Source organism: Plecotus auritus, assembly GCF_963455305.1.
Source record: "Plecotus auritus genome assembly, chromosome: X".
NCBI lineage: Eukaryota > Metazoa > Chordata > Mammalia > Chiroptera > Vespertilionidae > Plecotus > Plecotus auritus.
Window position 1 is genome coordinate 12043752 of NC_137784.1, and position 16271 is coordinate 12060022.

Here is a 16271-nt window from a genome sequence, read left to right on the forward strand (position 1 = left end):
CCACCTTCTGCCCCATGTATCAGGAACCAAGCCAAGCGACCCTGCTAGTGGTTCTCAACCTGTGGGTCACGACCCACAGGTTGAGAACCGCTGCTGTAGAGCCTAAGATAATCAGAAAACACAGATATTTACATTATGACTCATTAACAGTAGCAAAATTACAGTTATGAAGTAGCAACGAAAATAATTTTATGGTTGGGGGTCACCACAACATGAGGAACTGTATTAAAGGGTCACGGCATTAAAAAGGTTGAGAACCACTGGTGTAAGGTGTAAGAAAGCAGTTCAATTTTTTAATGACTACTTTGGCAGTATAGTGCATATGGCTGGCTATCAGTCCAGATATAGGGATTATGTATTTTTGTCTGCCAAGAGCATCTCCTCCTGCTGCAAAAGGCTCCCCCCTGCATTTAAGCAATCCTATCCTATATAATCTATATATACTAATAAAAGGGTAATATGCTAATTAGACTGGGTCAACTGGCCATCTCCTGGACGTCCGACTTCCTTCTAGACAAAGCCATGGTGGTGGGGGCCAAGGCAGAGGCAGTTAGGGGCAATCAGGCAGGCAGAGGCAGTTAGGGGCAATCAGGCCAGCAGGGGAGAGCAGTTAGGGGCGAGATCAGGCCTGCAGGGGAGGGTTGTTGGGGGCGATCAAGCAGGCAGGCAGAGAGGTTAGGGGTGATCAGGCAGGCAGGCGAGTGGTTAGGAGCCAGCAGTCCCAGATTGTGAGAGGGATGTCCAACTGCTGGTTTAGGCCCGATTAGAGAGGGTGCAGGCTGGGCTGAGGGACCCCCCTCCCCCGTGCATGAATTTCGGGCACTGAGCCACTAGTATATATATAAAAGGCTAAGTGTCCGTCCATTCGACCAGTAGCTATGACGTGCACTGACCACCAGGGGGCAGACACTCAATGCAGGAGCTGCCATGATGCCCACTGGCCATTTAAAAGTAAATGGCACCACAGACCTGGCACTGACAAACCAACACTTGGCTTCCCCCACGTGGGACACAGGCCCCGCCACCATCCTGGAGTGACACCCCACCAAATTGCAGCCAATGCTGCTAAGACCCCATGGCGCAAAATATAGCCCACAGTCCAGCCCAATCCTGAAACAGTCATTGTGGGCACTGGGTAATGACTTTCCATAGCAAAACACCCAGCTTCCTCTCCCTAGCAACTAGCCTTCTTGGAGTTTCTTCAGCCCAGGAACCCGACTTGCTTTATAGCCAGGTGCAAACATTTTACAGTTTAACCAAATGTTTGTGAAGCGTTTTCACGTTCCTCATCTCATTTGATCCTCACAGAAATCCTGAAATAGGTAGATAGGAGACTTGGTAGAATCCAATTTTCTTTTCATTAGCCAGAAAACAGAGATTTAGAAAGTTTAGAAACTTGACCTGACTGAAAAGAAGTAAGAAATGGTGGAACTTGAAAATGACTTCAGGTTTTCTCACTGCAGAGAACACAGTCAAACACTGGTACAGTTAAATATTTTACCCTTTGTTCTCCATGCATGATCTACAATAATAACCTGCTTCATGTTGATATTTACTGCTGTGTCGCTGACAATTACCTGAAAGAGAAGTTGGGGTGCTTCACTGGGCTGGAAAAAGTTTAAATCAGAAACAGGTCTAATTAAGCAAGTTTATTCTATATCTATAAAAGGCTAAGTTGACCTGCGCATGCACGATCATATAAAGCTCTCACTGGTGCCAATCACATGCATGTATTTCGATCTGTCATTGTCGATTGTAAATTTGGTTGACACTTCTATTATAGAGAAAGGGCGAATAGAGATATTAAAATATTTCTTCTAATTAATTTCCTTTCAATGTGCACTGGGACACTAGTAAATTATACACACTGTAGTTTTCCCATCATGAAAGGAAATAAAACCTCACCATTAGTAACCATAGACACACATGTGATACTAGATACAGGCTGTCTTTAAGGGAGAAAACAAATCATGTACTTGAGTAGACTGTCTAGAGCGCTGTGTATGAATAAAAGCAGTTTTTCATTGCGCAGCTGGTGTTGCTCAGTGGTTGAGTATTGACCTATGAACCAGGAGGTCACGGTTTGATTCCCAGTCAGGGCACATGCCTGGGTTGCCAGCTTGATCCACAGAGGAAGGAAGGGGGTGCAGGAGGCAGGCAATCAATGATTCTCTCTCATCATTGATTTTTCTCTTTCTCCCTTTCCCTTTCTCTCTGAAATCAATAAAAATATATTTTTAAAAGCAGCTTTACACAATTATTTGAATAACAATAATTAAATGATTTTTACACTAAAAATTAGATCTTAGTAGAATTTTCTCCTTAAATCTGAGTGTAAAATTTAACACCTTAAAAACAGAATTCACAGCCACAGATTTTAATGAATTATTTCTGTTCACTTGAGAAAGATAGGGGGCACTATATTCTATATCCTCTGAAGACATTTCTATGAGAATAATCAAATTGTGTAAAATGGAGAAAAATGGTTTAAATTCCAAGAAATCATCCCTCTTGGACCAGGACAACTTTAACCAAAAATATTTTCACAAAATTTCATTTTAATCATCTTCTTTACAAAGCATAATACTAAAGACTTTTCTAAATACAACTTTAGAAAATGAAGCAAAAAATAATTTCCATTAGATGCTGGTGGAGTCCATGCTGAACACAAAAGAATTTTTTTTTCAAAAGTGATACTTCCAAGCTTCTCAATGTTTTTTGATGGGTCCATTTTGTAAAGAGTAAAAATGGTGGCTGTTCAGACAGTGGCTCATCCAGTTCCATGATGTAGAATCCTCTTGCTGGTTAGCCCAAGGGTCATTAATGAAGCTGGATATGCCAACTTCTTCTAGAATCACGTCTCCCTCTCCTTATACAAAGAAAGCCAGTGAGGGGAAGATGACAGCCCTCTACATTCCAGGTTTCCAGTGCCCCATGAGGACACTCCAACTTCTCAATGTAATTATTAACAATCCTACTCTGTGTACACATCATATAAAACTGCATCATTAGGGAGTTTCATGATGAGTACATGAGAAATCCAAACACCAAAGGATCCAAGCTTCATTCTTATATTAGGTGGTAGGAAATCTCTGAAGGCTTCAAGTTTAACACAAATGCTTAGAAAAGTCAAGGGGTACAGGAATGTTTTATGCTGCTCTTGGAAACTTGGCATTCCTGGTCCCAAGCACATTGAGAGCAAGGCTGCTGAAAACACATGGGAATGAAGGATCGGAGTTTTCTTTGCTTACACACTTATCTTCCCTTAACTCACTTCCTTAACCCTGGCAGACCAGGTGTCCAGGCTTTGTAAATACTCTGGAGGAAGTAGCAGCCTCAAGCAGCAAGGATGAGTATGTAGGCAAGAGGAAGGCGGGGAAAGAGAGAAAGGAAGATACTTTTATTTGTAATACTTAAGATGATAAATAACATGTGGTGATAACACTTCTTCAGTGTTATCAATTCTCATTCATTCTGGTTGTGAAGATCTGTTAATGTTTATTACTTTTACTCTAAAACTCAGGAAATAGACAAAGCAGCTTTTTAGAAACACAAAAAACATCATCAGGTACCATTAAGGGACCACGACCCCCAACCCCCAAACAATTTTGCAATACAGTATGTCCCCTTATTTTCAGCTAAGGATTAGAAAGCAGTCACACAGACTAAGGCTGAACTGTTCATTTGTTACAAAGATAAAGCAGACAAGCAAACACGTTTCCTTGGGAGGGAAAAAGCAATTCAAAAAATGCCAGAAAGAACCAATGGCTACATTTTAACAAGAGCCCCCACCTCCCATTCCCTTGCACCTAAGGAAAGAATTACAAGAGATGGAGGCATATGACATTATGTGAGTACAGCTGAAACAATAACACACACCGATAACCCAGTGCAGGAAATAATACAACTTCCCTCCCTCGTTTTTATTTGCATTTTACTTTTATTTATTTTTGCTTTAATAATGCATATTCTGTTCACGCAGAAGGTGCAAAGGACAGGAGGCAAAGGTTTAACTTAGCTGATGAAAAATCAAGCAGGGGTGACATTTCTAGTTTCATGAACAACCTAAAACTAGAACTTAAAAATTGCAGCTGGTACCACAGAGCACGCCCAACTTCACAGCTGTCTCCTCTTAGGACCTTTGGCTAGGGGAGAGAAGCTTTGAAGACAGTAGCCTCTAGTGGACTTTGATAAGTGGCTAAAAATTTTTTGTTTAAAATCATGGTAGCTGCATCACAAAAGTTCCAATCAAGAGGGTGGTAAAAAGAAGGCACAGATCATTGCAAATACCAGATTTTCTCTTTCTCTTTTTGTAAATATACCATCACATACAAGCTAAAATTGATCTCAGGGTGGTGGGGTTTGCTGGCAGGAGAAGGGACGGGTTGGACCTAAAATTGCATATGTAATAGACTCCTAGAGGGGACACAAAGCAAGGCAGCTTTCCGCCTGCAGCAAAAGAAAGGGATGCTTGCTCTGGACTATGTGGAATACAAATACTGGGGGAATCTGTGACAAAACACGATTTAAAAAATCATAAAATTATAAAGCTTGTAAACGAATAATCTGAAATTGCATTTTATTAATGGAAAATATCATCAAAATAGTACCACTATGGACTAAACTGCCTGAGTTTTCGTTTCGCATGAGATCTCATAGTAAAAAAGCCTTTAGCACAATTTGCTCTGTTTAAGTCACAACCAGTGCCAGACCCAGGACTATACCATGGGGAAGAGTCTCCTCTTGGATGGAATTTGTGTTGTGCTATCAAGATTTTTGTGCTAATCTTTCAGACTGGGACATATCGAGGCAAATCTTTAATCTTTTGGCACAAGGTTATTTTGGCTGGGGTGGAAAATTTGAGTCTTGGACTCAGTATGAATAATGCGACATTTCATTGATCAAGTATTCATTTTGATTGAAGAGCTTTCTTTATGTCATTAACTTCCATCTATAAAAGAAAAAGAAGAGCCAACAAAATCATAATGAATCGGCTGGTTTGATAGAAGCTGAAAGATAATCAACCTGGTTGATTGAAAGAAAATAATCAACCTGACAAGCTTAAAGGCAAAATGGGTAAAATGACATGTGAATGAAGAGTTGATAGAAATGCACAAACCTAAAGAACAGGCAAGCAGGTGGGATGTGCTAGGAAATAGTGGATGTTTTCATTCTCAGGCTACCAGCATCCAAAATTTGTCAAAAGTAACAACTGTTCTAGTTTCCTGGCCAGAGGGTGGGGCAGGCTGTCCTGACCTGCGGGACCACCTGGCAGTGCTGGAAGGTAGCAGTGGTTGGGCCCAGGGTGGTATCTGTCAGCATTTCCAAAGTGATGACAAGCAGTTACCTATCTTTCTTTAAGCAGCATGGGTCCTAATCACCACCAAGGGCACCAACTGGATGAAAGCTGAAAGTCTTCCTTTGGCCATTTGGTAACAGCTGGGTTGGATCTGAGGGTACAAGGCTCTGACACTCTGGTGGTACTGACACAACCATCAAGGAGAAGTAAAAAGATACAGAGCAAGTGCCGAGTGTGGGCAACTGTGGTCCTTGGAATCCCAACGACCACATAACAGAAGCCAACTGGCCATGGGGTCTCCCCAGTGCCATGCCCTCTGGCCATTACTACAATGAGGCCTCTGGAAACCAGGGGAAACTTTTCACAGAGGACATGTTTCAGGTAAATTTCAAGTGAGAAACCCAATCGGGGGTACAGTTACTAATGTCTTCCTTCCCCAAACTTCCTGGATCCCAGGAAAGGATGCAAAGTGAGTCTATAAAATTCTAAGAAAATCGCCGCAGGAAGTGTGCCTAAATCTGCAGAGAAGTAACAATCATTTATTTTCAAAATAAAGCCCTGATGCTGCCCCTACCCCCAACTGAGCCTCTCGTGAGGCAGGACCCTAAGGGACCCACCTGCAGTCGAAGCCGGATTTTCTTCTCTTCATCCAACTCTGACAGTAACTGCTTAATCTCTCGTCTGAAAAGCAAACAACAATGGAATTAAACAAAAGTCCAGACTTTCCCAATAAGAGATAAGAAGCCTCTTATTACAAAATCCATCTGACTCTTTTACAAAGAAAATGCAGACAGAACATTGTTTTCTTTGCATTGTTATTGCTTAAAATTTGTCAGAGACAGAAAGAGTTGCCATTATTTCTGGGCTCCCAAAATATGTAGCCATCAGATAGTAGGTCTGACATGATCTTTAAGGCCCCTCAGTTGAAGCTTCCCCTAAAAGAAGATGGGGAAACTGAGGCCTAGAGAGGTGGCCAATTTGTTCAGTGACGAGGCTCCAGGTATCCAGGTTCATATTCTGTCATCTTTCCTCTCTGCCATCTTGACTGGAAACTATCCCTTCATTATAGATTACTGGTTTTCAAATGTACTTACATAATCATTTTCATTGTAGATATTTTTTTACCATTCCATACCTTCTGACTTCTAAGCCTTTGACCATTTTTGTCACTGCATATGGCACAGTATAATATTTATGTGTGTTAGCTATTTTCGCGTACAGATCTTTCTCCCCATCGAAGTGCTCCTTGAAGATGAAAGGTAGGGAGAGAGCATGTGTGGGGGCATGCATGGAGGGAGCCCCTGAGTCTTATGGGGAGAACAACTTGCTCAGTACAAAGTCTTGGGTTTAAAGATTTCCTATGTCTTTTCATACATGACAGCTCCTAAATGCAAACTAATTATTATAATGGGCAGCTAACTGAAATAATTGAAATTTTCCTGATGCTAGAGGAAAAGCTGGCGGTTGGGCTGATTAAGAAGTGGTAAGCCTGGCCTGCATGTTTCAGTGGTTGGGTGTTGACCTATGAACCAGGAGGGCACGGTTTGGTTCCATTCCTGGTCAGGTTACATGCCTGGGTTGTGGGCTCGATCCCCAGTAGGGGGCAAGCTGGAGGCAGCGGATCAATGATTCTCTCTCATCATTGGTGTTTATAACTCTCTCTCTCTCTCTCTCTCTCTTCCTCTCTGAAATCAATAAAATATATATATTTTAAAAAGCTGGTACATGTGCATACTGTATTTTATGGGGATTTTAAGATCTTTCCTTGCACTGGCCAGGTGGCTCAGTTGGTTGGAGTGTCATCCCATATACCAAAAGGTTTCAGGTTTGATTCCTGGTCAGTGTACATATCCAGGTTGTGGGTTGGAACCCCGGTCACGGCACATATGGGAGGCAACTGATCGGTGTTTCCCTCTCACATTGATGTTTCTCTCTCTCCCTTCCTATCTTTCTCTCTCTCTAAAAAAAAAAAAAAAAAATCAGTAAAAACATACTTGGGTGAGGATTAAAAAAAAAAAAAAGATCTTTCCTTTCAGCAGCTGAAAGGAAGGCATGTGAGTCCTTGTAACTGCCCCCTCCCCATAAACCTCTTAGCCAACTGATACCCTTCCTACATGCAGCAGGCCCAGTTACTCATGGAGCTGAGCTCTGTGAAGTCTCTTGAGTTCACATCCACTGCCACCCCCTGCTGCCATCACAGGGAGGCTGGCCCACCCTCCAGGACAGGCTGGGACCCAGGCTTGCAGACTAGGCCCTGGCCCAGCAGAGAGTGATCCAGAGGGAGAAGAAGAAGGGGCCCCAGACACTCACTTCTGCTGGTCCTTCATGGTCTCGATGATGCTCCTCAGTTCTCGGACCTGTGTTCTTAGCTCCTCCACGGCCGCTTGGCTGATGGCCACAGGCTCCATCTTTGGTTTTCCTTCCGTGCCAAACAGAGATGGGGAGTTGGCTCTGTGTCCGGCTGTTCCCAAAGAGGACGACAGGGGGGTGGGTACCACCGAGGACAGAGTGGCTGGTCCACCACCACCACCTGCAGCCATGGTCCCTGGCTTGGGTGGCAGGGGTGCTTTGTTGTCAGACACCTGTGACAAGGAAGGGCAGAGAAGCTTCAGGCTAGGGATTCACGGTTAGCAGACCCCTATCTACATCACCACCCATGCCTCCCCCCATATCCTCCTCACTCATTCCTTCACCTACAAGCCCCAAGGGCCTACCTGGTGCAGGCATTCCCCATAGAAGTGCCTTTCCTTGTATGTTTTACATTAGATCACCTTTCTGGCCAGGCAGTTCCTATTTGTTTAATGTACATGTCCAGAGTCCCACCTCCTTGCTAGGCTCCAAAAACTGAGTGAGCAAAACATTTTCCTGGCCCTCAAGGAGCTCAGAACTCAGTGTAGACAGACAGACCAACCAACACCCTGCAGAGAGGGAAGTGTGCACATGGGAGGGAAGCACAGAGAGCCACAGAAGTACATGTCTAGTGGGCAGAGCCAACAACGGAAAGAGTGAATCGGGCCAGAGAAACTGTCAGAGGAAGAGAATGCCATGGGGGTGAACAGCACGGAAGTAGAAAAGAAGCCCGATGATGGAAGCTGGGCACTTCCCAAATTGAAGAGGTGGGAAGGAAAGGTAAAGCCCTTGAGGTCTAGGACAGAATGGTGAGCGGGGACAAAGCCAGACCAGAAGAGGAGCCTGGGTTATGGAAGTCCCCTGTAAGAGTTTCCAGAAGGAAGAAAATGGTTGGATAAGTGGGTCAAGGGTGCTGAGAGGAAAACTGGGGGAGCCCACTTGATGGAGGAAGGGAGACTGAAACCTGATCAAGGTAGTCAGTGCCTGACACAGGTGAGGGTTGTGGCTTGCAAGTGTAGAACACTTTCCAAAAACTTGGCAGAGGAAGGAAAATGGGATAAAGACAGTGTTCAAGGAGAAGCCGCAGGAGGAGACAGGATCAAGGAATGGTTTTGTTCACTCTCAAAGATGGGGGAGACTCTGAGTTGGATGATATGCTGAGGGAAAGAGTCCGAGAGGACCAGGCTGGAGATGGAGGAGATAGGTGGAGGCTGGATGGAGAAGTATTCTGAGGAGACCAGGGGGTGGGAGGGCATGGGGCAGTCATAGGTTGGGGGAAGAGGAGCATGTGGCAGGCCCAGGGGAGGAGACAGCAGCAAGGGAAGGTGAGACATAGGCAGGTGGGGAGGACAGGACTTTGGGAGGTGAAAGGGTGAGTGACAGGCAGAAGAAAAGGTTGGTGGGGAAGCTGGGCCACACAGTTGGAACTCCCTCTAGCAGCAGGCACCCAGGACGGGAGCCAAGAAGGGGCTTGGCTGGCATGGTAAGGAGGCAGAGTGTGAAGTCAGACTGTGCTGGAGGGAGAGACTGGGCAGAGTAAGACAGAGGCATATGGGCCAGCATTCCCAGCTTCTCTGCTTGCCTTTTCTCTGCCAAGTTACCATTGAGGAAAAGCGCTTTCTGCTGCCAGAGATAGCGATCAGCCATTCCATGCTTATTGTTCATAGGAGTTATAATAAGAGGGAAGAGGGACTGACATTTATGGAGCACTGGTCACCTACCAGACATCGGCTAGACCAGTGGTCGGCAAATTCATTAGTCAACAGAGCGGCAAACCGTGTCTTGCGAGCCGCATGTGGCTCGCAAGCCGCAGTTTGCCGACCACTGGGCTAGACAATTGAAACAAGGACCAGTTGGCATACATGTTTGACTGAGCAGCAAATGGAGGCTTAGGGACATGGTTTAGAAATTCCCGAAGTCTCACAGCTAATAACCGGCAAAGCTGGGATTCAATCCTCCCCTCCATCAGCTGGACCCTCAAGCCTGGTATCATGACTGTGGTTACCCAAGTCTGAAAATTCACACTCTACTGTCTTTATTTTCTTTGCTTCTTTCCTACTTCTGAGTTCACACTTTTTCACATTTTCCATCTTGCATCTTCATATACCTCCCCCAACCCATCAATGTCCTCACACTGACTGGCTTCCAGGCATTTCTTGAATGAATGCTTCTCTGAGCATTTACTACATGACTTGCTCTCCAGGCCCATTTCAACTCACAAATACTTTGAAAAATTCTCACAGAATAGAGGACACCATATACCTTCACCAAATTAGTTCATGTGGAATTTCTAAAAGCAATAAACATGACATGACAGCTGCAGGGAAGTGAAAGAGCCTAAAAGATAGAACTGTAAAAATCAGAAATGGGAAGAGCCTCTGCCCACCAGTAGATGTCACTGTAGAAACACCCCAAGGCTGTCTGAGAGGTCAGAGAGAATGCAACTAACCTTGTATACCTAGGGTAACCAGAAAAAACCCCCACCAGGTTTAAATCCAATTTCTGCAAATGGAATCCTTTTATAAAGGAAGAATGCTTCAGTTTTGTGAATAATTACAATTATTATGTTTTATAGGATAGCTTTGCATACTGTATCAGATGTTAAAGAAAATCTATGCATGTAAAATTTTAAATCTACGAGAAGGAAAATCCTACATAAATGTGTATTTCTTTGTGTTAATTCCTGTTTCAATTGCCTTTAAAATGACTGCAGTTTTCTACTTTTAGACAGAAAGTAGTTGCAAGAATTTATAGGGAATAATTCCAACTGCCTGGGCTCTCTTAGCATAAATTTCAAAATCTTGGTTCACATTCATAGGACAAGCAGAATTTGTCCAGGGTATCCTTCAGAAGCCATACACAGTGGTTGCTAAACAATGTCTTCTTTTTTTTCACACAAGCCAGTAACTTAGAAGAGCTATACCATCCCCTGGGCATGCAATGAGATTAAAGTTTTTAGACTATAAATTTCTCCTAATAAATAAATCCAAATCACCTTTTAAGATACCACCATTCATTATTCAAATTCATGAGCTTCCAACCATAGTTTGTGACACCCCCAGTTTTGAACATAAAAGATAAGATGTGTGGGCAGAGGGCACAATATTTAATATAGTTAATGTATTCTTTCTAGACACCTATAGGCTTTTTAAGTTGTCTTGGTTTCTGAGAAGGTGATGGTGTGCAAGGGCATTTGTGTATATGTGGCTGATGGCATGAAGAGGAGATCAAACCACAAGAGAAAACATGGGAAATCATCAATCAAACTTGTTTCTCAGGGATTCTGCCCAGTTTTGGAGACTTTGTAAAATGCCTTGGGGATTTTGATGACAATCTAAGCACCATCACTAAAGAATGACAAAAACTTGCATTGCCTGTTGCAACAGACTGAATGTTTGTGCTCTCCCAAAATTCATATGTGTAAATACTAACCCATTTTGATGGTATTTGGAGGTGAGATCTTTGGCAGGTAATTAGGTCATGAGGGTAGAGCCCTTGTGAGTAGGATTAGTGTCCTTAAAAAACATATCCCAGAAAGCTCTTACCCTCTCTCTGCCATGTGAGGATACGAGAAGTTGGCTGTCTGCAACTCAGAAGACAGCCCTCACCAGAAACTGATGGTGCTGGCACCCTGATCTTGGGCTTCCAGCCTCCAGAAATGTGAGAATTAAATTTTATTGTTAATAAGCCCACCCACTTTGTTATAGCAGCTTGAACTGACAGAGACATCTATTTATCCTTGTTTGATTTATAACACATCATCAGTGCATACACAAAAAGGCAGGGATCTTGTGCTGTCGTGACACCCTCGCCATGGCAAATCACTCACTTGGGATATGGTAACAGTCTTTGAAGTTTTCTTTGATGTGTCCACTCCTCTGTGTGCAAGCGAAACGTGTTCCTCTTTATCTTCTTCGGGACTTGGGGAGTCAAAGATATCAGGGCTTGAAAGGGAAGACTGGATAAAGCCAAAAGAAAATGCTTTTGTCAGAATTACACCTTAGCTGACATAGCTTTTGTTAACATAATGCTGTATGATTTTTAAAGCACTTGACACTTGTATTTTGCTTGTCTCCTCATTATAATGAACAAATATGTAGTCTAAAAGCAGAGCAAAGATGAGATGCTTTTACTTGGTCCCCAAAATATATATAGGGTATCCCGAAATGTATATACACATTAAATAATTATAAAGGCACTGTTTATTAAAATACATTTCATTTTCAAAATTGAGCTATCAGCTGTTAAAGTGTGTATACATTTTTGGGGACATCCTGTATAAACTCCCAGACATGGAACGTATGGACCAAGGGTAGGGTGGTAGATGGTAATTTGCACTTTTCTGTATATAATTCTGGATGCCTCAAGGCCCTCTAGATCTTGAAAAGTTAGGAAGAATTTGGAGGGAAAACACAAATGATGAAGGATTTATAGAAAAGATGTAGGAGGTAGGATTAGAAATTTAAATACGGAGATTCCAAGAAGCCATTAAAAAATTTGTGTGTATATGAGATGCATAAGAGAGGGTGTGAGTAGGTGACATGAAAAAGGGAAAGAAGATGGTATTGACACAGTACTCTATATAAGAGGGTAATGTAAGCCACTTTTTCAAGACTTTCTTCACAAAAGGCGTCAATACATAGTTAGGTTTGTTTTATACAAGAGGAAAAAGAGGACAACTCAAACCACACTACCAGACTCGGAAGATAAGAGAGAAGAGGCTCAAAGGAAGTGCATTCTTTTTCTTCTAAATGATGATAAGTGATGAGGTGAAAGTAGAAAGTGTCCTGGGAAACCTGCAAAAGGTTCATTCCTTGGCATATCAGGGTTAAGGTCATAAGGCCTTCGACCTGCATTCCTAGCAAGGGCAAGGCAATGTGATATATAGAGATAGACAGATAGAAAGATAGGCAGACAGACACATATACACTGCTTGCAGAAGCATCAAGATTTTTCTACAATGACATTCACATCAGTGTTTATAATGAAGGACTAGAAACAACATAAATGTTCAACGATAGTGCACTGGCTAGATAAACTATCATCTATTCACAAATTAGAACACCAGGCAGCCATTAAATGTGATGTTATGGAAGAATGTGTAATGATTTGGGAGAAAGGTGCACAATATAAGGGGAATAAGCAACTTCCAAGCAATGCATACTAAGTGATCCCATTTTTGAAGAAACAACTTTAGAGACACAAATAGAATTTTAAATAAAAGCTAAGGTTATAGCAAGAAAGTAACAGTTCTTAGCTTTGGGGAGCAGGATTACAGATAACTTTCTTTATGAATTTCATTGTTTAAATTTGGTACAATAATGTGTTACAGGTTTCCAATGAGAAAAGAAGTTATTCCAAACAACCCAAACAAAAAAAATTCTATGGGTTATCCAGAGGGTTCTGACTGCACTTTGCAACATGACCAGGGGCCTCATAGGTTTTAAAGCAATCTCTGTAAGGGCTGTGTGGGAGAAAAAGGCTTGTCACCGCCAAGCACTGTACAGTGGCAGAGCTTTCTTTAGTCCAGGGGTGGGCAAACTTTTTGACTCGAGGGCCACAATGGGTTCTTAAACTGGACTGGAGGGCCGGAACAAAAGCATGGATGGAGTGTTTGTGTGAACTAATATAAATTCAAAGTAAAGGAGTGGAGGGGAGAGCAAGAGAACCGGATAGAACAGCTGGATCCGGCCCGCGGGCCGTAGTTTGCCCAAGGCTGCTTTAGTAGTTTTATTTTGTTTATAGACCAAATAAGCCTTGTTCTCCTTTCCTACCATAAAACATGACATTTTTTTCTTACCAATTTCATTTCAGATTCAAACAACAATCAGTCTGGAAGGAGGAGGGAAAGTGGGAACAGGGAGTGCCCACCTGGCTGGCAGGCACACCAAGAACAAACAGAAATACTGCTTGATTCCAGAGGACTCTCAAATCACTTTTGATCAGCAGTGTATCTCATAATCTCCCTCTCCCGCTTGTCCTCTAAACAGCCACTTGCATTAGAGTCCTGAACTAGAATCTCTAATGTTTCCTGCATTTGCGCTGTAGAGAAGTGAGAAGACACTTACTGATGTGAGGGACTGGGACGGAGGCCGCCTCCCTGTGGCTTTTGGTCTGCTTGTGGTTGGGTGACTGAGTTTCTCAGTAGATGATACCACGGAGTCAAAACCTTCTAGGTCTAAAACAAAAGTAAAACAGATTTCTAAGAGCAACAATAGGAGTGAGGATGGTTCTCATAATGTGCCAGAAAGCATCTCTTTTCCTTGACAATCATCCTTGAGGCCTAGATTACATTTCATCATTTATGAAGGCTGTTTACATTCTTTGGTCATCCAATAAACACGACTCAAACGGAATGAAGAATCATTTCCACCTCAGTTTAACAAGCTAACACGGAGGAGAGAGATAGGATTTTTCTTCCCCTCTTCTACACCTATATTCATAAATCTTGAAAAGCTACAGGAAGAGGAGTACAGGAGGAATGAATCTTATTTTTTTCCACAAATTTAAGTTCATTTTGGTAGATAAAACATTCTTGCAGCCTCATCATAAAAAGCAGTTATCATGAGGTATGACAACATCCTTGGACACATGAATGCTGGTCATTGGTTACAAAAGACAAGAGAGGGCAGGCTCCTCCTCTGGTTGTGCCGCAGTACTCTGGCCATCAGCTCTCACCCTAAAATGAGACCATAAAATCCCTACAGATGGAGAGCAAGCTTCTACTTCTTCAGATAATTCATAGAGCTTGGCACCATTCCCTTTCTAGAGGCATCAGTCAATAAAGGCATCATTTTATTTGGTCATTAGTCATTAGTATGCTCATTCATTTACTCCATTATGATTGAGCAACTAACAGGGGTGGGCAAACTTTTTGACTCGAGGGCCACAATGGGTTCTTAAACTGGACCGGAGGGCCGGAACAAAAGCATGGATGGAGTGTTTGTGTGAACTAATATAAATTCAAAGTAAAGGAGCGGAGGGGAGAGCAAGAGAACCCTCCGCTCTTTCGGCTCCGTGGGCCGGATAGAACAGCCGAACGGGCCGGATCCAGCCCACAGGCCGTAGTTTGCCCACGGCTGATAGTACATGACACACACACACACACACACACACACACACACACACACACACACACTCAGCTCAATACCAAGGCTACACCAGTGAGTATGGTGGGCACAAGCCTGCCCTCAGGGACCTCACATCTCTGTGACTAACGTCTCAGATGAATGTAGAATCATTCAGCCAGGTCATTACTGTACCTGGCATGTGACCAGGAGGAAGGCCTCTGCCTTGATTTTGTCACCCTCTTCAACAAATGATCAGATCAAGTTGTTACCTGGATCTACGGAGTTTGGGGGATTTACAAATGAAGTGTAGATGTGTATGTGATGCACAAAGGAAAGACTGGCAGAAAGGGGCCAACCCTGAGACCCATTATTGCTGTGACTAGGGCAACACCATCTCTTCCTGACAAGAGTATTGTGTTTCAGATGCTATTCTAGGCACTGCCTTCCCAAACCATTCCCCATTCTCCCTTTAACACAGTCTCAGTTTTGTTTCAGGACAGTGTGCCAGCCTCTGGGCTGAAACATGTTTAGTCTAAGTCAGTCATGCTCCTTGTTGCCTGCAATTGGTCTGGAGGTGGCCATGTAGCCTAATCTGGGTCACAGAAATAAAGGGAAATCTACTAAGAGACTCTGAGAAAGAGACAACTCTCTGGCTAGAAAGTGCCAACTGAGTGGAAGGCCATTTGTGTTGTTGCCTTTCTTCTTTCCTGTTTGGGATGTTGTTTTGAATGGATAGGATGTGTAGAGTTGTGGCAGCCATCTTATGACCATGAGGGGAGGTCATAATCTCCATCCTCTTGGAGATTGTGAGGATGGAAGAAAGAAAAATGGAAATACCTTGGGTGACCAACAAGCCCAATGAGCCACCCAACCTTGGAATAATCGAGTGCCCAGACTTCTTTCCACGTGACATTAATAACCCTCTGTTATTTTAGCCAATTTTAATTAGATATTCTTTATTTGCAACTGAAAGCATCCTAACCCATAACTGAAAATCTGCTGGTTCAGGAGAGAAAAGATAAAAATTATGTGTGTTTTTAATCAGAAAGAACATATGCACCCCTAATTCATAGCAGCACAATTTACAATAGCTAAGATTTGGAAACAGCCTAAGTGCCCATCAGCAGATGAGTGGATTAGAAAACTGTGGTACATCCACACAATGGAATACTACGCTGCTGTAAAAAAGAAAGAACTCTTACCACTTACAACAGCATAGATGGACCTGGAGAGCATTATGCTAAGCGAAATAAGCCAGTCAGAGAAAAATAAATATCACATGATCTCACTCATTTGTGGAATATAATGAACAACATAAACTGATGAACAAAAACAGATCCAGAGACATAGAAGCATTGAACAGACAGCCAAACCTCAGAGGGAAGGCAGGGGAGGGTGGCAGGGGGGGGGGGCGTAAATTGGGGGGAAGATATCAACGAAAGAACTTGTATGCTTATAAGCATAACCAATGAATACAGACAATGGGGGGTGTAAGCCGGGGCTGGGGGTGGGGGCAGGCTGGGAGAGGACAACGGGGGCGGGGGGGGGGGAAG

At 43.1% G+C, this 16271-nt stretch overlaps 1 protein-coding gene across 15 annotated transcripts in view; it reads right to left on the reverse strand.

Moving 5' to 3' along the window:
* Positions 1-2544: 2544 nt before the first annotated feature.
* The window catches only part of SH3KBP1 (SH3 domain containing kinase binding protein 1), a gene marked incomplete at both ends in the record, with an annotated part of 338781 nt that continues 325054 nt past the window's right edge, over positions 2545-16271 (reverse strand). For 8 of the 15 annotated variants that reach the window (XM_080652036.1, XM_080652033.1, XM_080652026.1 and 5 more), the window contains 5 exons: positions 2551-4951; positions 5917-5980; positions 7610-7881; positions 11478-11606; positions 13717-13826. In XM_080652036.1, coding sequence (XP_080508162.1) covers positions 4910-4951; positions 5917-5980; positions 7610-7881; positions 11478-11606; positions 13717-13826 — 617 coding nt within the window. Of the gene's footprint in view, positions 4952-5844; positions 5981-7609; positions 7882-11477; positions 11607-13716; positions 13827-16271 lie in introns of those variants that run through there. The other 7 variants (XM_080652040.1, XM_080652039.1, XM_080652035.1 and 4 more) reach the window with 3 other exon arrangements.